The sequence below is a fragment of the Balearica regulorum genome, chromosome 2 (genome assembly GCF_011004875.1).
Source record: "Balearica regulorum gibbericeps isolate bBalReg1 chromosome 2, bBalReg1.pri, whole genome shotgun sequence".
NCBI lineage: Eukaryota > Metazoa > Chordata > Aves > Gruiformes > Gruidae > Balearica > Balearica regulorum.
Window position 1 is genome coordinate 139,951,010 of NC_046185.1, and position 22,503 is coordinate 139,973,512.

Consider the following 22,503-nt stretch of genomic DNA (forward strand, 5'->3'; position numbering starts at 1 on the left):
CTCTAAAGCAGGGAGACATCTGAATTAGAGCATGCTGTTTCCGGCAAGCCTGGGTTCTTGGTCAGATCTTTTCCAATCCGTATGGTTAGGTCATCAATTTTAGTCAAAAATTTGCTTTGCTTATATTTTTCATTATTGGATTTGTGACTTCTAATGCTTCTGTGTAGTGCTGTATTTTTGTGTGGTTTGTCCCGCTGTCAGACCTGTTGTTTGTTTGACAGAGGAAGGGATGATAAGCATTTTGATGTCATTCACAGAAGATCAGAAATGGGCTGTTTAACATCAATGTTTGAAAAGTCAGGTGAAATAGGTACACATTCATAAGTCTGGAACCCAACCCACACAGTTTGTGAAGAGTTTCAATGGGAGCAAGGTACACTCAGGAGAACATTTTTGTACTTCGAGTGAAATTTCTGAAATGCAGATTAGTTTCTCAGTGAAATATGGCCTGGTATCACAGAATCACAGAATGGCTGAGGTTGGAAGGCACCTCTGGAGATTATCTAGTCCAACTCCTCTGCAGAAGGCAGGGTCAGCTAAAGCAGGTTTCTCAGGATTTTCCCCAGCTGATTTTTGAGTATCGCCAAGGATGGAGACTCCACATCCTGTCTGGGCAGCCTGTTCTAGTATTTGATCACACTCACAGTAATAAAGTTCTTATTTCCAAATTACCTGAAAAAAGATATTTCCTTGGTCCTATGTGATGAGGATTTCAGAACCTGCTTTTCTGCAAGCCATGGAGATGCGCACTTTTACCTTTTCTCCTTTATTTGTTACTAACTCTCTTTAAGAAATTGCCTGAAATAGAAATTATAAGCTGAAGTACTAACTGGACAATCTCAGGTTCTCTCTGAATAACTTCCTTCTTCAGATACAAAGGCTGACAGTTGGCCTGGAAATATTTAAATGTCACATTTTTAACAGTTTCTTTGGCACTGTTGGAGTAGTCTATCATATAGCAAAGGCAAAATTGCCAACCTGTATTTTCATGTTTATCTGTTTCATTTTCCATCATTCCACTTCCTCTGCTACTGTTGAAATGGACCATAATGACTTTTTCACATCTATTTCCAATAATCACCTACTGTTTTTTTTTATAACAAAGATTAACTTCAGTTTGTGTGTTCCTAACTTTTTTCCATACAGAAGTAGGGGACATGAGTTTAATTAATACTTGGAATAATCACATCATCTAGCTTTGCTTTTAAAAGGAAGTTCTTTAGGTACTAGGAAATCAGTAGCTTAAATATCTGACGTCTTACTCATTTCTTGAGTCCTAATGATGGTCCAAGTACATTACTAGCATATACACAGACTACAGAAGGGGAATTTTGTGTGTCTCTGGAACAAGAGAGATTCAGAGAAATTTAAAAATGAAAAGTTGTATTTTGAACCAGTAAATGCTATTATTTTAATGGCAGGTACCAAGCAAGTTTAACAGAAGCAGAAGAGCTATTCAGTGTTTAAGAATGCAAAAGAATTTCACCTTCTCAGAGACCACTGTGTCACAGTTACTAGATAACATGGAACTATTAATTGTCTATAAATGTGTTAATATAAATTGTTATTTATTGCATGGCATATTCACAGAATCACAGAATGGTAGGGGTTGGAAGGGACCTCTGGAGATCATCTAGTCCAGGCCCCCGCTAAAGCTGGGTCATCTAGAGCAAGTTGCACAGGATCACGTCCAGGTGGGTTTTGAATATCTCCAGAGAAGGAGACTCCACAGCCTCTCTGGGCAGCCTCTTCCAGTGCTCGGTCACCCTCAGAGTAAAGTTTCTTCTCACGTTCAGATAGAACTTCCTGTGTTCCAGGTTGTGCATGTTGCCCCTTGTCCTGTCACTGGGTACCATTGAGAAAAGTCTGGCCCCTTCATCTAGACATCCACCCTTTAGATATTTAAAAACATTGATGAGATCCCCTCTCAGTCGTCTTTTCTCCAGACTAAACAGACCCAGCTCTCTCAGCCTTTCCTCATAAGAGAGATGCTCCAGTCCCCTAATCATCGATTAGCCGGATTCTTTCAGGAGTGCAGAAGCTGAACACCTAAAAACTACTAGAGTTTTGTATGTTGCAATACAATGTAAACACTGTTTTTTTAAAGACATGGCAATTTCTAATTAAGTTATGTAAGTCTACTGCTGCTCTTCCCTTTACAGAGAAAGAAAAAAGATGTAGTCTGACATTGCTGTCATGCACATTACTTCTGTTTTGGATTAGGATTATTTAAGCTTGCAAATTGTTGCTTTATGGAGCCTAGCAGACTGTTTCATATGTGGTGTTGTAGTCCACAGAGCCATGATGCATACCTGATAGTACTGGATTATCTGATTTCATGTAAGAGAAATTATTAATTATATATGGAGTTTGAAGCTGGGGTTTGTTTGTTTTCTAATTGTCAGGGACTGCCTGGACCTAATAGTCCAAAAGGTGATACAGGGTCAACATGAGAAAGTGTTCCAGGTGGGAAGGTAATTGCACTGCAGCTAAATTTTAACTTATGTTTCTAAGGAATAGGGAAGGTCATGTCATCACTTGCTTGTTTGTCACTTTGTCTGGCGCTGTAAGTTCTTAGATTCAGGGTTAATATCAGTGAAATTTGAAAGAGGACATGTATCAAAGATACTTAATGTTTATGCAATTTTTTTAAAATTGGTGGATGTGAAATACAGATACCACATTAATACCCTTAGTAAAGAAAAGGCAGACAGGGAAAAGCCAGGCTTTACTTAACCTGTTTGCTAGTTACCAGATGGTCACTTTGTACTCGAATATTGACTATCCAGCTAACACTTCTGGCTCTTTAACTGGTAAGAACATATGTTGCCTTTTGCCCAGTGATGATGGTGTTTTAGGCACCATTGTGTATCCATGTCAGCAGGGAGATGAGGTAGAAAGTACCATAACTGCATATGATGGGGTTTTTTGGGAGAAAATTACACAGGGGATATAAATGAATAGTTTTCTTAAACTCAGCTGTTCAAAGAATGGTTTGTTCGATGATGTCCCTGAAAGAGTTTAATGTAGAGATTCAAAAACTGTGGCAAAAAGACACTAATAATTCACAAACCCATTTCCAATTGCAACTTCTGATTCATAGCATGGAGATTGCACTGTTGTTGGTGAAACTTGCTGTCGCTATTTCTAAGGCGCATGACACTCCTCCCCAACAGTGTGGCCAGAGGTGATGCTCAGCAAAAAACTGTTTGGGAAGTTCTGATCTTGGTGATTTAGGGAGCACAAAGCTTGTTTTGTTGATCCTGAGAAATGCTCTGTAGGACTGGTCCCATGGATCATTTAGCTGCATCTGAATTTCCCATTAAATGTAAGTGTTCAGCAAGAATGCCACACTTTTTCCAGAACAAGGGAATAACTTAGCGATCTTCTTAGTCTGGAATGCGGAGTTTACTAAGACTTGTACTTTTAGCAATACGACTGTTGCTTAGTATAGTATGCAGCTGGATTATAGTAATCAAACCCCAATTTAAATATCATAAATTGAACTATTGATTATATTTCTTTGTGAACAGTTACCTCAGGCATATCATCCATCTCTTAATTTTTTAAAAAATAAAACGTATCATCAAAAAGTGGTGCTAAGTAGCTGGCATTTCATATGCCAGTATATCAGAGTATACTCTGGTTTTGTTTTTCGGCTGTCACAGAAATTTCAGGCTAACTGAGGTTTTCTAATGATTCCAAAATACCTTTAACGCTTAAAGTGCTAAAGAAAGAAAGGAAAGGATGACTAGCAACCACACCTTTGCATCTGCATGCTCTAAGCTGCTCAGGTTAGCATATTTTGCAATAAAATTCTTCAAATACTGGAGCATTCTGCTTGTTACTGTTTCATGACTGCCCCCTGAACACACCTCTCAGTCTATGTAAAATGTACCAAACTATATGGATTCAGCAGTGTAAACACAGAAGTTGTAGGTGCAAATGGCAAGGCTATTTTCTCTAGATTTTAGCATTTCTACTGAAAATTGTCTCATTCGTTTCTACAGATCATACTTTCGTTCTTTCTATATGCTGTGATTATAACTTAATTTTCTATGATTTCATAATAAAATCCTAATGTGAGTTAATGTATTAAAATACCATATATTTTCAGGGTGAAAAAGGTACTGAAGGTCCAGTAGGTCCAGTTGTCCCAGGAGGTCTGTCATCTTGGGCATTCATTAACTGAAGCATTCAAAATTATAAGCCTTTTGAATAAGGAAGGTGAATGTTTTCAGAGGGTAGAGCATCCTCTGCCATTGCATAGGGTTGGATAAGAGTGAAAGGACCTCTCCGCTTCGTTTGTTCCACTATTATCAGTTGTTGTTGCTGTATTTGTTACTCACTGAGATGCATAGAAATGTGAGTGAAGGGAATTGGAGTAAAGACAGCAAGACTTTTGCAGACATATTTATTTCATTTTGAAGATAATTACTTCATTTTATTAATTGAAAAACTAATCCATGAAAGTTTTGAAGTTAATCTCCTACCTTTTTAGGGTATCCAGAGTCCTAAAGGAATACCTGGACCGAAGGGATCCCAAGGTTTGGATGTTCCAGGTCCAAATTTAACCTGTGAACAAAAGGATAGAGCAAGGGATATATGAGACTGAGAACAAACCTTTTTATACATTTAGAGTTACTGTTCTTCTTGGGACACATTTTGCTTACAAAAATAAGTTTAAGTGTTCAAGCTTTACAAGGGGTTAAAGGATTTGAAGATGAAATATGCTATATTCTCATCAGGTTCCTCATTGCTGAGCCTGACCAAAGCACTTTTTCAGACTGACTATTTTTTGTAGCCACTTTATGGCTACATAACAGATGACGTGATCACCGCACATAAAAACTTTGGTCATCTTTGCTTTAAGCTGTCAGTGAGGTCAAACGTTTTGTAAAAACAATTCTAAATGCGAATTATTTGGGGTAGTTTGGGGTTTTTTTTAGGGACAACAAAGTGAGCCTGGTCCGAAAGGAGATTGTGGAGTTTCAGGAACTGGATTGCCAGGAAGTAAGTCTGGTTTGGAACAGTTACTGTTTTAATCCTTGCTCTGTTTTCTTACAATCGTAAGTAATAATTTACTCTAAGACTAGTGGGGAACATTTCTAAGGCCAGTATTACATGTGTTCCAACGTGACACAACAAGACCGTCATTTCAATTCTCTGAAAACCTTTGAACTATACTTACTTCAGCAGATCATACTACCTTGCTGATACATTCACCGATCACTTTCAGCTTTCATTGATTTTTGCAGTGCTCAGAAGATCCATGTATCAGGTACTGGGGCACCCAATCTGGGTATCTGAAAGAGAGGAATGCGTGAAATGAGTACTTAGTTTCTCAGGATCGGATAGGAACTGAGGAGTCAAACCAGTTCTTCCAGGATGTACCCTTCCTCCTTGAAGCACTGTATTTTAGTCTTCTAATATCTTAGTCTTTAGCTTCCACCTTCTATTACAAGGGGACAAATACTTTGCCCAGACAGTAGCCTCATTTGCTAGCTGTGGCCTGATTAAATGCTGAATGAGTCACCCAGTATGAAATACTATCATTATGCATTATCATGTAGATACACCAGAGGGCAGGATTTAGATAGTATAAATATCTTTATAGTTTACAGAAATTGAATTCAGCAACTCAGTGATCCTTTTGATACATTTATTGCAGTCTGATTTTCAAACGGCATATAATCATGCCTTTACTTACACAGTGCGTGAATAACAATGGCACTGAATTAACATATATCTAGTATTAGGAGCAGTGGGTTTTAAAAACTGTTTAAAATATATACTTCAAATTGCATCCACTAGCCAGAAAAAAAATCTGCCATTCTTCATAGTAACTATTCTCATTCTTAGTGAGTGAAGAGCACACTGGGGAAAAAAAAAGTAAATTTATGGTAGTCAGTTTTGGTTAATATCATCAACCAAACTGATCCAAAGTGTAAGTCCTTTGACCTACTACATGCATGTACTATAGAATAGTCACTTCTTTCATACTTTTATAGATCTGTATCACATTCAAATTTGGTTGTGGCTTTCCAAGCTCCAGAATCATAATTTACATTGTCTGTCTTCATACGGAAGCTATGTCTTATCTTTGGCAGCTCTCTCTGTTTCTTTTTATTGTGTCTTTACCATTTTTGAGTTGTAGTAACAAGAATAGCAGGAAGTATTCAAGAAGGATAGGTATTGTACCAGGAAAGAAAGCTGATACATGATTTTTTCCAGTAAAAGAGGGGACTTAGCATACATACAGAAACTAAAGGCTTTTTAACTCAAAATTCAGTATCTACATAAGATGACTTTTACATATAAAACTGTATTGCAGACCAGAGCTTTATTATGGTCATGTAATGAATGCATTTAGACAGATTGAATAGTTCTGGGAGCTAGATGTACTGAGATGTTCTCTAGCTCAGAGCACGTGGTTCAGAGCAGCCGTTGAAACACTGCTGTAATAAACAGCTTAGCAAGAAGTATTAGTAGTGTTAAAAACAATGCAATAGATCTGGAGACATTGCTTCCATCAGATTTGATTTCTAAGTGAATATAAAGCTATGAAACTATATTTTGGCAAACTAGTGAGAAAATAAAGCTCTGAATTGCAAATCTACAATCCTGTAACAGAACTGTCAAGACCCTTACTGTACTTCCAAAGCACAGTAAGTAGTGAAGAAGAGCTTAGGCTGTTTCCAGAAACAAATTACACACAGTATGTAGCAGGTCTACAGATTTTCTAGCCAGAGAAATACAACCAAACCTGACCCCATGGCTATCTGAATACTGGATGTTTGTGAGAACTACCAGGTTATATGTGTATTTGACCAATCTGGGATTGTTATGTCTAAAAATCATAAACATTTTCTGATCTTGACCAGATGAGAGTTGTGTTTGCAGGTCCAAAAAAACCTGAGAAATCTTTGAACGCAGCTGGAAATCCATTCACTCAATTCTGTTTTGGCACATAGTGCAGATAAACCTTGACAACTGCTGGAAAAAGCATTATTCCATAGGTGATGATCTGTTTCTGGATGGATAGGCTGTTTACAAGTCTTGATCTAAGCATGCATAAGGGTAAGAGTAAGTATGTAAATGGTACGAGTAATCCATGTGACTAATTTATTACTAATGAAATGCTTGTTAATCATCACTGTTGTGTCTGATCCAACAGATTCTGGATGCTGCCTGTAATTATCATTTATCTGTAGCATTAACAGATATTTAGTGTAAAAGATTGTATTCCATTGAAACTCTTTATTCTCAGTTTGTATAATGAAGGGAATGCTTGTTTAATGAAGACAATTAACCTCAAATGAAGTGGCACATGCTCATCCGTCATCTGACGGAAGATGATGTAGAGGTTTCTAGGAAGGTGGCCTGTCAGGAGCAGACTGCAGCTGCTGGGACAGCTAATCCTTCCACAGTTACACTGGGAAAAGAGTGTGAGCAGCGGTGCATGTATGATTTTCTTGTGATAGCTGCATGTTCCTCCAGCACATTTCATGTTAACAGAGCATGCACAGACTGGCAATTCTGTGTTGGAATGGTGCTGTGTACAATCATATGGCAGATGTACAGCGCTCTCATGAAACTAGATTAGGGTTATCTCCATCTTTGCTCAGAGCTAAGACCTCACCGAGTTACTTAGTATGTGTTGTCTCACCCTTTAAATGACTTAAAGTTATATATGCCCTGATACTTGTGGCTCACAACACACATGAATAGATTATGGGTGTTTGCCAAGATGTGATTTCCAGCTGAATGTCTTTTAACAAAGGGATCTGCCATTGGAGAACCAGAGAGCGGGTATTTCAGCAAGTGTTTGCTCTAGCTATAGAGGAGACCTTGCTCCCAAGCTAGATGAAGGGTTCTTCTGCTAGCCCGAATGAAGGCAGAGACTTTTTTATGCTCACTGGTCAGTGATGCCCTATTATTTCCCCCCTGTTCTTTTCCCTTCACCAGAATTTTAATGATATCAGCAGGAAAGGTGCTCTGCTTACTTAAAAGCTCCTAGTTGACACATTCCATTGGTGTTATTAAAACAAAAAATGACAAACAAAGCAGACATGGTTTCTGTACAGTTTTCTACAAGAGAACTGAAAAGAGACAGGAAAGTGTGATTATCTGCACCATTTCATAATGGCAATGTTTTGTCAAACTCCACTTGCTTCATTGTCTGTGACCAGGGAGATCAAATATTGCAATAACTATTGAAGGTTTAGGAGAAAACCTTGCCTGTAAGACGTTCAGATACATCGCTATTAGGGTCTGTAACCAACCCTGAAACACTGAAAGTATCTTCTGGGTAATGAGAGGTATTCATTTCACCGTGAAGCTTCCATCAGGTGCTGGAACAAAAAGATCACACACAGTCTTTAGGTTTATAAACACAAAAAAGCACTGAATAGACAACATTACTGTCCTGTAGAATTACATACTGAATCTATTTCTGGTGTATGTTTCAAAATAGCGTCCCAGACATAAGCTACCACGGTGATCTCAAGTCTGGAAAATCTGTCTTGAGAAAACTTGAAGCGTGCAACTCACATAGCATTTAGGCAGATTTTTTTAAAAGCTGTTCAGTACAGTTGGATGGTTAATAACTGTTCATACATTTTTAATCCTACATTTTTGATGAAAGTTTGGACCTCTGCCAAAAAAAATCTGCTTCAGTCAAAACCATCTTTTGACGATGTGTTTTTGAAATGCCCAAATTATTCATAAATTTATTAATCGATAACTGAAACATTTCAATGCTTAATCTCGTGGCAGTCCAGGGACCTGATTCATCGCAGTGATGAAGCCCGAGTCCTCCTTTTTTCAGCGCCATGCGAAGGAGCTCTCCATTCTGTCCTGCCGCCGAGGCACATCTTGCCTGGTAGGCAATGCCTGTCCAGGGGCTGGGCGCCCACCTTCTGCTGGGCAGTGCACAGGGCTCCCTGAAGGCATGACACGATTCCTCCAGACTTACCATCGGCATACTTTCTCGATTTTTTACTTTACGCTGAGACAATACAATTTTACTCTGAAGCCTGCCATTAGATAGAGCAAATATAATTTGCATACGGCATGCTGAGAGCTCCCTAAATGCCAGCCCCCTTTTAAATATCCTGTCTCTGTCGGACCCCTCAGGATTTAAAGAGCAGAAAGAATTTTTGAGGAAAACAGCTCAGGAAGACTTTTCTTTTTTTAAGTTGTCTTTTATTATTGTAATTGCTAATGCCTCTCCACCTTTGAGACGTGCTCATGGTCCTGGGAGACTCACAAACTATGGGGTCAGAATTCCTGATAATGATATTGATCTCACGTCTCTGATCTAGCCAGTGCTGCAACATTAACATGGACAAGCTGATGAAGGGATGTGGCTGGCAAAGTGATGGATAAAGATGCAGATTCTCTAGAAGTGAGGTTTTCAATGTAAAAGTTCAGTTATTTAAAATGGGAAAGCACTTGTGCTCCCAGACGGACACTGTCCCTTTAATAAAATGGCTTGGTCTCCCACTCAGCCCTGGCTAAGTGCCTGAATATCTTCATTTAAACTTTGGCCAACTAAACAGCAATAATGGACCATAAAGGATCTAGATGCAAGGCAGAGCCATTTACAAGTGGATACACTATTTATTTACTGATTACTTTATTTTTGTAGATAAAACATATTTTTCAGTATGACCTACTGGCCATATTTTCTACACTGACATCTTATTAAATCCACAATTTGCTTTTGAATGCTTTCGAAGGTAAGAGACTTTGTTATTTACTTTCTATTTTTAGAGAACTGCACTGCTGTTTTCTGTATATGTAACTGCTTGCTGGACTTGAAAGGAGGCTTTAGGAAGCATGTTTAAATTTCATATATTATCTTTGTTATTAATGATTTTTAAAATGAATTATAGGCATTTTTTGTAAATTAGATTTAATAGAGTTCAGGTTTTTTCTAGAAATATGTTGATTCGCTGACTTAAATGTTGTAATGTTCATTTTATTATGTATGTTGTCATTATAATAGAATATTGTCTGTATGGAAAATATTGCACAAATTCTGTTTTAGCCATGTACCATTAGTAATACATTCATGTATTGAATTTCATTACTAAGCCATTGTTTCTCAGAAGAATAAGTTGTTCATACAGATGCTTCAGACCTAGGTGGTACATCTGCATCCTGAAACACCCAGATCTTTGTTTATTCCTAATAATTGGGGATTTCTAGAAACAAACTATATTCTATGTTTTCTATAATATTTCTGCTAATTTAATGAGTTCAATAGCAAAGTATGTTAATAGAAATATGCATTAGTAACAATTTCTTTTACCCTTCGTTAGATGTTCAAATGAAAGCTAAAGATAGCACTGGCTTTAAGAAAGAAAAGGGACCACTGCATTTGTTCTACCCCTATTTCTCCTCTGATAAAACAGGTTCTAATACACGTGAGCTACAGTTGGGATTGTACTAGTTGCTATGCTTACCTCACCTACCCAGTGACTTTTTGTAATTGTTTTTTATACATTGTCTCTAGAATTGTGCTTTCCACAAATGTGTATTCTGTTTGTACAGTATCTGTATTTATTTATTTCCATCTATTAATGAAGTATTCACAGGTGGTTTTTTACTTTTAACAGGAAGGAAAAGTCATCTAATTCAGGATCAAAGTCATTATGTGGAAAAATCGTTTTTTCTTTTGCTTTTTACTTCTGGCAATGACAACAAACCGGACAGTATATGGACAAAACAGAAAGAAAGGAAAGAATTCTTATTCTCTTGTGCAAAAAGATGAAGGTAAAACCATTTTCTTAAAATTTCCGACTGACCATGTTGTATGTCTCTGCCTATTTCAGGATAATTAGCTAGTCATTGATAACTTATGTCTGCATTTATAAAATGTGATTTGTTTTGATTATCAGGCCTGGAAAATACTGTGGTGACATTTACTTGGTCACGGACTCCAGTTTGATTTGTGATTTTCATTGACACACATATCTCTTTTAAGATAAATGATAAGGAGCCTAATTTTTAGTTTGAAATCACATGTGGAAAATTTTGTGTACAAAATCAATTAAAATGCTAAAGCAATCCCATCAAGACCCTAATTTGAAAGTTTTTGCCTGTAGACTGTATTTAATAATACTGGTATGAATTAAAGTACCTGACATTTAGTTACTTGACTTCAGTAGAATTTCTTGGAAATTACAGTGATTTTTATCCATAGAATTTTTACTGAGAAGACAGAGGAATCCTTGGGGAAATGATTTGAGGATTAGGATTGTTGCAGAGAATTATCTGAAATCTGTTGTGCAAGCGTGCCCGTCATTCATAGATTTAACTTTCTTGTTCCATTACAGGTAATATGTGTCTCGTTGATATAGTCTTTATCTTGGACAGTTCAGAAAGTGCGAAAAATCAGTTGTTTGATTTACAGAAGAATTTTGTTGAAAACTTAACTGACAACATTTTCCAGATTAAGCCAGTTAAGTCTCAGAAGTATAATGTCAGACTAGCAGGTATGCAGTTCAGCAGCACAGTCAGCATTGATCATCCCTTTACAGCCTGGAAAAATGTGCAGAATTTTAGAGAGAAAATCAAGTCTCTGGTCTTTATTGGCCATGGCACCTACTCCTATTATGCAATTTCCAATGCCACTCAGCTGTTTAAAACTGAAGGTCGTAAGAAAAGTGTGAAAGTGGCTTTTTTGATGACTGATGGTGTGGATCATCCAAACAGCCCTAATGTCCAGAGTATAGCCACAGCAGCTAGGAGTCTTGGAATACATTTTTTTACCATTGGCCTTTCTAAGAAAAAAGTCCAAGAAGAAAAATTGCGTGTGATATCTGGTGATTTGTCCTCTAAACATGTCTTATGCCTGGATGATGAGAACCTGATACTGGATGTAATGTTGGAACTGGTAAGTTACGCTGATGTTAATCTTGTCACCTGTCTATCCATGGCATATTTCATTTAACTTTTTGATAGTTAATGAAGGCAGTGCAGAAGTTTGTGTGGTGCATGTCTCTGCTACATCAGGAGTCGGGACAGAGGGAGCTTCCTCCTCCCAGCCGCTCTCCAAGGATTCGTGTGTTTGCACAATAGTAGCTCAGCTGCACTGATCACTGATGGAGGAACAGGCTATTTCCCAGCACACAGAGTATGTCTCTGAGCGTATGGTAATACTTTAGAAGGTAACTTGTTCTCATGCATAAGGCTGATAAAATCACCGAGTCCTTCCCCTATATATTATGTTAGTGTGGCATTCCATAGTAAGGCCTTTAATTAGGAAGTCTTTTCATATTCCCCTTGTTAGCATTGTTCCTTAATATTGTCTGTTTAGCTGTCCCATTAGATCTCATTTGTTTTCTGGCCATTATGGGTCACATGAAGTAACCCCCTATTCCTACCATTTTTCATACGAGTAGTTCCACAGACTGGATCTTACCACTGTGACGAAGAGATGAAGGTATTCACATTCTTTACCATTCACCTTGGAAATTCTGTGAACTAGAGAGGAAAAGTGGTTAAATAAGTACTCTGTTAAATTAAATTTGTACAAAAGTAATATTTTTCTTTTCTTTTCAGGAAGTCTTGCTTCAGAAGCAGGTAGGGTTTTTGAGTTTTATGTGTTTTGATTACTCTTATTTGTACTGGATCTCCTGATGTCTGCTTCTTCTATAATGCAACAGTACTCCAGGATTAATCAACCTTCCTTACCCAAGTAAAGTTTCCAACCATGGTTTATTTTATTTTAACTTTCATCCTTTTCTTCCATCCCTTCTCTTGAGAAATCTACAACTTCTGTTCATTAGTGAGTACTATCAAGAGTAAGACATAAAGAACTCTTCCTACCAGAGTGGAACAGGACTAGTACAACACATGCAAGTTCATTAGTGGTCTCATTAGAAAACAATAGCAATGTCAAAATGGTCCAAAATTTATGTAAACTTTTATAGTGCTATATACTATGTATATGCCTCCTTAAACATTTGTAGTTACAGTAGTAACAGATTTATTTGGTTTGATTATAAATAGTTCAAGCAACTGATTTTGATTGGGCTGTACAGAAGTGTAATGTTGACTATATAAGAAATATATATATGAGAAGATAATTTATTTCCTGTTATTCCACTTTTATGTTCTCTAGTCTGTGGCTAGGCAAGACCAGAGTGTGGTTGGTTTTGTTTTTTTTTTAATTTGAAATATTACATTTGAAAAATGTTCTCCTTAATGTTTCTATTAACCTTGTAGTGTATACGGAAGAACTGTGGGTGTGAAAAGGGAGTAAAAGGAGAAAAAGGTGATTCTGTAAGTATGCATTCATTTGAAAAGCTTCCAGAATTTGAATTTTAATCACTGAGATCAATGTTGCACAGTATTTTAATTGGTTACTATGTCTGTAAAAAGCAAGACATTAGCTGTGCATGTACTGCAAAAAGAAGTGATGTATCACATCATATCACTGTGAAAGGCTACTGTTATAAAAGCTCAGAAAAAAAATCTGTCCATAATCACATACTATCTTGGAAATATTTTTATATTATTTGGTAATCAAACACTCTGGGTAAATAGGTACATGATTTTGAAGGCCAGATCAAAAAGTTTTTTCTTGAATCCTGCAATGGGGAAGGAAGAGTCAGTTAGACAAAGGTTTAATTCCACCAGAAGCTTCTGTTTGTGTAAGGGATAGAAGTTCAAAAGATTGAGGGCAATAGCATATATGAAGGTCTAAAACTCGTCCTCCAGTGCTCTCTTCTCTCTTGTGACACTTCAACACATAACTGTTTCTTGGCTCTGGTAAAGAAGAGAGAAGTGAGAGTTCACATGGTGTGTGACTTCTCTGATCCCTTTTGTATCTTTAATGACTCCTCCAGAGACAACCAAGGTACATACAGAGGTTTTTGCCTTTCTCCCTAGACACTAAGCAATTGGTCAACCATATGTGTTGCAGGTTATTACAGCTGGGCCTATCATCCAGTCCCTTGGCTCTGGATAATGTGCATCTGGAAATAAAACCCCTGTTTCCAATTTAAAATTAAATATCCAAGAATTTTAAGTTATTTTATCCAAAATTATTGGATGTAACCTATTACATATATATATTTTTATACACAACAAGTTTTCTAGTCCCCACCTTCATGATCTTCCAAACAGGAATAATGGTGTAGTAATTTTTTATTTTGGGGTTGCTGAATATTAACACTAAGCTGTTCTGTGCACAGGGGGTTTTTTTATGCAGAGATCAGATAGTGGTGGGTAGCTCTGAAAAATGGGGAGGAAGAACTGAGTATGTTTTCTGTGACACGTTCCTGTTCGATTTTCAGATGCTCTGTAGAACATTTATTTATTGTTGAATATTGATTTTTAAAAAAAAAAACAGAGATACCTTATAATACCAGATTTTTTTAGCTAAGTGAAAGTAGTGGCACACGTGCTATACCTGAATCAGCGTGGGTTTCTCCCTAAGCTTATTCCAGAATTATTTTGGCCTGCCCCCAAGATATTGTTGAAGAGAGACTGGAGAATTTTATCCTCACAATGGTAATAACATTTTCCTGCTTTGTTTCAGGGCAGTGCTGGTAGCAGAGGGGAAAAAGGTGAGCCAGGACCAAAAGGAAACAAGGTAAAGTGAATTTAAAAAACAAAGCAAATTTCTATCTGTGGTTTTATTCAAACCATAGAAGGCAATATAGCAAAGGAAAAGTATGTTAAGATATGATTTAAAAGATTGCCTTTTGCTATGAGAGGTTTAAAGTTAGCTGCTTTAGAAGTGAGAGAGAAAAATTTGAAACTATATTGCTATCAAGTTAACACTGCCTATCATTCCATTTTTTTCTCTGACAGCAGAGGTCTCTGAATCTAACTGAAGGCTCTCTAAGCTCCACAGAGGTTTCTAACAGTCCACAAATCGCTTGAGCAGAGCAGCTTGTTCTGATGACTAAGATTTCAGTCATCTAATAACAGTAGTTGAGTTTTCTATGTTAATGTTCAGGAATTGAGTGTCCTTGATTGTGGGAGGAAGAAGTGTGGATGTTTGTAAATAGGAAAAGCAACTTCTGCTCCTTAAACAGTGTTCTTAGTTTTAGTGTCATAGTGATAAATAAAAGAGCAATACATATTTCAGTTGTATTCCTTTGTTTCCAATAGGGCAATGCTCAAAAAGGAGATCATGGAGAAAAAGGTGAAGAGGTATGTGACTGCTACAGTGCTAACTCATATTTCGTCTTTTCAGATTATCCTCCCGATCCTGATTCACAGTTTAGTTCCACTGAACTGAAAATGTGTTTTCCATTTTTCATACATCTACTTTATTCAATTATTTAGAGCACCTAAACTAAGTTCTGTTCTAGAGAAACGTCTATACTGAGAGAAACAGTCTAACCATGTGCTTAAGTATAGAAATGGGATGCTACTGACAAAAGGAACTTTTGAAACTATGTGATTTTGTATTGACTTGCGTTAGACTTATCCCAAACATAGCATGGAAAGTGTTATCATTAAAAACATCTAGATAGTTCTCCAGTGGCTTCTGACATCTGATATTTCTCAGCTTGAATTCTTGTTGTTTCACAGTAGAAAGATTAACACTACTCCATGCACAAGATCAATTCAGGTTAAAAGGCCCATTTCAATGGTAGCATATATCTACTAAGAGGCTGGCAAACTGAGTGGCGCATTTACAGCTAATGTTATGTAGAAAAAATACGCATCTAAATTTGCAGAGAATTATATGTTAATACGATTCCAGAGAGATATTTTGTTGTTGTGAATAGTTAAACTTCTGAAACATAGTTCTTTACTGGTTTTTTCCTACTTAAATTAGCAGTATATTACTTTGCTTTCTCTTTTATGATTTTTCCCTTGTGTTTTGTTTTTTTTTTAACTTTTGAATAGGGACCTCCTGGCTACAAGGGAGACAAGGTAAGATTTTTACAGAGTAGAAGTAGTCTGAAAATAGATTGTCACTTGCTGACAGTGTATGTGAAAGAGTGGAAAGAAGAGCCTGTCTTGTCTTTTTGTCATGAGAGCTCCTAATGCAATCCCTAGAAGTAAATTTATCATTTATGTAAATGCTTGCAGACTGGCTTGTTGGAATTAAAAAAAGAAAAAAGATCAGAAGATGTAATCTAAATATAAAAATAAAAATGCCAAAGACCAGAAATAAAGCTTCTGGAAGTAAAAAGAAAGTTGAGGGTTGAATAAGAGGTAAAGTAGAAAGAATGTGAAATTGTTTACTACAAACATAAATAGATGTGGCAATCATTATCTTTCAAAAATCTTACTGCAAGGAAGTTTACATTTAAGCTAATTATAACTTGTAAGGTCTAATGCTTGATCAAAAAAAAAAATCTCAAGGTAGGCTCTCCAAGAAGCTAAAAAAATTATACACCACAATAACTTGCAAGATTTTAGAGCCAAAATTTACATTGCAGATTGGACCATCATAGCCAGAACAGAAACAGAGATAATCCCATTTTGACTTTGCTTGTTTTGGACACTTCCCTCTCTGCAAGGATTGTTAATAAAAGCAGTGCCTCTCTGAATCTTTGTATTCATTAGAAAAATGCTTCAGTCAATTTTATGGAAACATTTCATGGAAATGGGAAAAGCAGACTCGTAGGTCTACTTTCAGTATGTCTATTGATATGTTAAGTCATCAGTGGAACATATTAGTAATTCTCTTTCCTCATTCCATTTGTACAATCTCACAACTGTTGTTCAGGAAAATCTCAGACATCACAATAATGAAATCAGAATATAGAGAGGATCTCTGGAGGCAGCGCAGCAAGGTGGAAAAATACAGCAAAACTTATATTAGATATTAAATATATTATCCTCTGATGATGTAGGTAAGAAATTTTGTAGGCATTCTCACAGAGAAAAAGTATCTAACTTGAGTAGAGCAGACCATATCTTCTACAGACCATACCTAATGATGCCACTTTCAGGTCCTCAGAATCTACTAAACCTCCTGTGCTACTGAACTGCTTGCACAGACTTTAATGCATGTAGTGTAATCTGAACATCTTGCTTAGCTATTAACCTTTTAATTTCTTATTAAGGGTGAAAGAGGAGAGTGTGGATCCCCAGGAATAAAAGGGGAAAGAGTAAGTATAATTTTTATTTGAACCGTTTCACGTTGATGAAGATACTGGAAAATCATGTCATGTATTCATAGCATAGCTTGTAAAGATTATTGTAAATTTGGAATATCTTATAATTCCCTGGTAGTAGACATATGTTCATAGTATAAATATGATTTGTAGAAACTGAATCCACAGTTCACCGTATTGTTTTTATCCATTTTGCAGAAGAAATGTACTCACCTAAAATAAAAGCTGTCCTGACCAATGCTAAGCCCTGCTTACAAAGGACTGAGAGCATGTTACAAAGTTCACTAGAATTTTTTTCCTTAAAATGTTAACTTTAATTCAAGTGTATAAAGTTATAGTACAATACAGTAGGTTCTTCCACAACCTGAACAACTTTCAGGTCTACCAGCCCATCTGTGCTGATATGCATTCACACTTCTATCTAGTCCTCCTCTTCTTGTAACCTGAAGTCCAGAAGTGGTGCAAGTGAAAATAGAATTTTACCTGTGTTTTACTTTCTGAAAGATGGAAAGATAATGTATTCCTGAGTGAGATAATCATGTGTCTTGAATTCATGTAAGCAGCTGTGTATGAGTACTACAAGCCACTGATTTATAGTTATTTAGTACTACCAAGTTGATTGCAATTGATCATTCTATTAAAGCAGATTTCTCCAGTTTTAACATCCATGTTATGCTTACCTTTATCAAAGACAAACTTGAAAAGTTTGTGGTTCCTGGAACCTGTTATTTGATGATGAATTTCAGGTAGGAATTAGGAAATATTCAAAGCAGCAGTATTTGTAGCAAAGGAAAAAGGGCATTATGATATAGTAAAAATCTGAAAGCTGAGAATATCTTGTGAGATGCTGGGGTTCAAAATGGCAGCGAGTCCGAAAAGGCTGAAATATCAATGAAAAGGAGAATCAGTTGCATCTTTCAGAGGAATAAAGAAAGATCAAAACTTCTTTATCCAGGCAATATGTAAGAAATAACATGAGGTTATGTGAAGTATCTAGTCAGATAAAAGGAGGCTGTTTAGAAGTTGGCAAAGAACATAATCAAAGCAGCCAAGAAATCTGGATGTAGAAAACATATGCCAGGACTGCTGGAAATTTGCTTGTTTCATTTCTGTTGAGGACAGTGATGGAAAAAAATAAAGTTTGACATCTGCAGAGGATCACAGATTACAGTGGATTATGGACTTCAAGAACTTAGTGAACAAATGAAAATTACAGTCACTTCCAGAATTCCCAGCTTCACAAATGCAGAAGATAGGACAAAATGATTTTATTTTTGATAAAAGTAGTCTACACTGGACAAAATCATCAGAAACAGAACATACATGGCCACATGTATGAGAAGTAAATTCAGTATTCCAAGGTGGATGTTTAACTGCGGTGATGGATGTTGAAGCATAATTGGCAGTAGTGTTGTCTGATTTGAAAATGTTGTGTTTTGTCCCTGCCGCTTTCCAGTCTCATTAATCAGATTGAGTCCAGCAAGGTTTTGATGCCGTGAATCTGAGTTTCTTCAAAAACTGTTCAGGCTTGAAATTCAGTGTGTTTGGCTTGGAAATCAAAACTGACTCCAGTCATATGTGTGTATTCTACCGAAAACAGCTATAATCGCATCAGCATATTGTTTATTGTGCCATCCGTTGCTTGTGTAGTTTTGTAAATGGGCTGGAACTGAGTGGGGTTATCTGCTCTCTGGTGACTGATGCTTGGCCTGGAAGCAAATGCCAGGAAGTAGAGAATTGTTAAAAAATTCTGAATTGGTGGGGGAAGACAGTCGATGGGATGTGGCTGTGTAGGTATCACTGCTACATTCATCAAGGCTATGAGAAGTTCAAAATGTGACACATGCCTTGAAAAATGCAGCGGTCTGCTGGTGCCTCTGTGTGTGTGGAGATGTTGCTAATTAAAGGAGAAGAAAGAGAGAGAAAAGACCAGTAAACTATTTGCTGAAAGCTATTTTTGCTTTAGAAATAAATGATAACTGAGTATTGAGTCAATTGGACGTGAAATCCCATAGAATATACATTCTGGTGACTGAAGAAAAAACAGTGCAGCAGAAAGATTTGTGAACAACCTACAGTGGTGGGAACTAGTAAGAACTCATTAAATGCAGAAATGACAGCTAATGGAATAAAAAAATAGGACATTTTACTTTTTTTTGGATGTGTTTTTTAATGAGTTTTTGTGAACTCTTAGTGTGATTCCGCTATGCTACTGGTCAGCAGTAAGACAGTTACCTGAAGTTATTCTGGTATAAGCACCGCAGCATTTTTTTTAAGAATTCTGTATCTAATCTACTTCTAGAAATTTAATTTAAAGACCTGTACCAAATAACAACTAGTTAATCAAATAGCTAAGATGTTAAGTAGCCATCCACGATGTTTGTTGCATATGAAAAGTATTTCAACCAAGTATTGAGGACAGAATGTAACAGGCAATTACTGAATACAGAATGAGAACAGCAGTACTCTGGAGAGAGAATAAATGCCCTAGAAAATGCTTGAACAGAGATATGAATCATTACGTGTACACTGCCATTTTCAGTACCTTAAAGCAGATAATTGCAATTTCCTATTAATCTGATGATTTAATCTTATTTTTCCTCAGGGTTTGGAAGGTCCTTTTGGCCCTAGGGGACCTCGGGGACCTCAGGTAAGGGAAGTGAAAGCTACCAAATAAAAAGAAAAGACATTGGATTCTGTAAGTCCCTTCTCTATACAACCTGTCAACTCTGTGGAGAGCAGCGTGTTTGGTGTACGAGGCACCAAGACAGCAGAGTCTCACAGATCTTTGTCTTTTGGAAATAATTTGACTGCTGCTGAAAGGTACTCAAAGGTGTGTGGCCCAGTTGGGGTCTCCAGCTGCAGGGCTCTCCTCTTACCCTCAGAGCCCCTACTTGCTAAATTCCTCTTATATTACCTGGCAGCAGCCACCTGTATTTTGGAAAGCTGTACGCAGTCCTCCTGAAATATAAGGCAGCCAGAGACACTGAAATTTGTTGGAGAGACTAAAATCTGCCGTAATTATTTAAGAACCTGAGAAATGAGTCAGAGCAAGTCTGAACGTTGTTAGGAGGAGAGACTGTTACTGCTCTCAGATCAGTGATAATCTATTTGTTATCTGTGCAGAAGTCCAGATCGTCCTCCTCTCTTTGGAATTGCTGAAAAGGGTTATTGCTGTCGTTGTGTTTCTTACAACTTGTGTAATTTCCATTAAAAAATTGGTACTAGACATGTAAAAAGAGCTGCTGTATGGAGTAGAGATCTCAAGAAGTTATACCAGTAGATCCATGGGTGATATGAAATGATGATGGCCGGCACTTGCCCACTTGCTTCTCTACTGAGCCTGCTTCTGGGTTATATGAAAGAAAACATCATGGGGGCATAATAGGGTTATAGAAATTTATTACATGGTATTAAGATGTGAACATTTAGTCATAAATGCCATTTTCAATGTTTTTAAGTTATGTTTTTCTGCTTTCCTTTTGCTTGGCAATGGAAATGCAATAATGCTACAAATTTATTAATTTATTATTTTATACTCCAGTAATTCTGTCTGGTAAGCAATTAGTAAAGATCTGATCTGTGCCCCAAAAGATGACATTTATTTATTGTTGTTTATTAAAAAAAATGGAAACACATGGAGTCTAAGGGATTTTTGACAGGAATTAATGAGACAAATCAGATCACCAGTATTTCCCTACATAAATTCAACTCACCATGCGGTATATGTTCAGTTTTGCACACACCGTAAAATACCAGCTGCTGTTGCAAGTCAAGCCATCTCTAAATTCTCATACAATGACATAGCCCAGTTATTTTAAGGCAAAATCAATTTTTTTTTCTTTTCATATACAACATCACTGCAATTATTCCTACATTATCCCAGGTTTGAGCTTAATGTTACATATCATCATATAGTACAATGGTCTACATTCAGCTTAGGTTTGAAAGGCTCATTGAAAAAAAAAATCCTAGCTGCTGGAGAACAGAAACAGATGAATGTACCACTATGCAAGAGGACTAATCAATGGTTACAAGGATTTACTGTAATTCTGAGCTATGAGAGCTAAGTAATTACCATGGGAACTAGAACCCGCTTAATGACTAAAAGAAAGATAGCATAAAATGAGTTTGAGAATGATTTATCTTATGTATTTATATTAACAGGTTGTATTATGTATTTTTATTTTTTTCTCCAGTCACTTAAAAAACTTCATGAGGCTTCCACCTCATTTTGATTATCAGCTGTTAGTGGTAATTGCAACAAGGTTGACCAATCTGACCCAACTGGGCAGCCCAGCAGATGCCAGTGGGATGTTCACTAACTCACAGATTGGTGAACTGGAGAGTTCCAGTCAGAGTTAAAGCTTTAACACCAGACTTTGATGTAATCTGTTCATCCTGTGATCGTATTGCTTTTCATAATTATCAGATGTACTTTTTTCTAGCTGTTGTACTGGCCACTGTATTGGTGAAGGGACCTCCTCAAATGTCATCACTCCAGAGAGAGTACCCTACCTGCTCTGTCCCTTCCAAAGAGCCATTAATTATTTCCTTGTGTGAGAGGACACAATGGCTGTAGTAATGTCAGGGAATTAAAATTAATATCTCAGCTCATCATCAGAGAGAGATGCAAAGGAAGTGATTTCTTACAAATGGAGCTAACTAAATAGGGCGTGACAGCTTAGTTTATTTGCGTGGGCAGAAGAGAGAATATGAAAATACGGCAAAGTCAGGAGCAGGAGGAGAAAGGAATGGAAAGCTTCAGGTAAAACGGGTGCAATTCACATGAACTAGTAAGATATCCTTTCTGCCAGCACTGGTTATTGAATATTAACAATATTCAGTGTGTTGGGCACTTCACAGTACATGACACAGAAAACTCTTGTCCTGTAGAGCTTTGTGTTGTGCTATGTTTTACTGCACCCTGTTCAGGCCTAATTCAAAAGAAACTTTACATGTATCTTCAAAGGCAACTAACTCATTCTTTACTTTGACTTTTGTGTAGGGTATCAGTGGACCTCCAGGTGAGCCAGGCCCAAAAGGCATTCAAGGAAGCAAGGTAAGATGTAGTTGTGTATGTGTAGATGTTATTTATATAGTAGGAGAGGATGCAGAAACTTTGTGTAGAGTCTTTATATTTTACTATCCTTTTTCCTCAGTAGCTTTTGTTAGTGGCGTCCTTTGCATGACAAGAATGTACACCACCTGCTTGGGTCACCATAGTGTCGTCATGCTATGAAGGCTTTGTATCAGTGATACATACAGCCAGCTCTCCATCTGGGTCTCCAAGAGCATTTTGTAGGGCCACAATAGGGTGCTACCAAGGACCTGCCTGGAGCCGCAGCACTTGGGTTGGAATTTAAATCACCTGAATATGTGTCTTGGCATCTGCCATCAC

General features: G+C 37.1%; 1 protein-coding gene across 1 annotated transcript in view; it reads left to right on the top strand.

The window, feature by feature from the left end:
* Positions 1-9,539: 9,539 nt before the first annotated feature.
* Positions 9,540-22,503, top strand: part of COL28A1 (collagen type XXVIII alpha 1 chain) — a 67,875-nt gene continuing 54,911 nt past the window's right edge. Inside the window, exons 1-10 of the mRNA XM_075746112.1 lie at positions 9,540-9,743; positions 10,626-10,782; positions 11,346-11,920; positions 13,240-13,296; positions 14,558-14,611; positions 15,136-15,177; positions 15,883-15,909; positions 17,052-17,096; positions 19,708-19,752; positions 22,111-22,164. Of these exons, the coding sequence (XP_075602227.1) occupies positions 10,662-10,782; positions 11,346-11,920; positions 13,240-13,296; positions 14,558-14,611; positions 15,136-15,177; positions 15,883-15,909; positions 17,052-17,096; positions 19,708-19,752; positions 22,111-22,164 (1,020 nt within the window). The 5' untranslated portion in view covers positions 9,540-9,743; positions 10,626-10,661. The remainder of the gene's footprint in view (positions 9,744-10,625; positions 10,783-11,345; positions 11,921-13,239; positions 13,297-14,557; positions 14,612-15,135; positions 15,178-15,882; positions 15,910-17,051; positions 17,097-19,707; positions 19,753-22,110; positions 22,165-22,503) is intronic.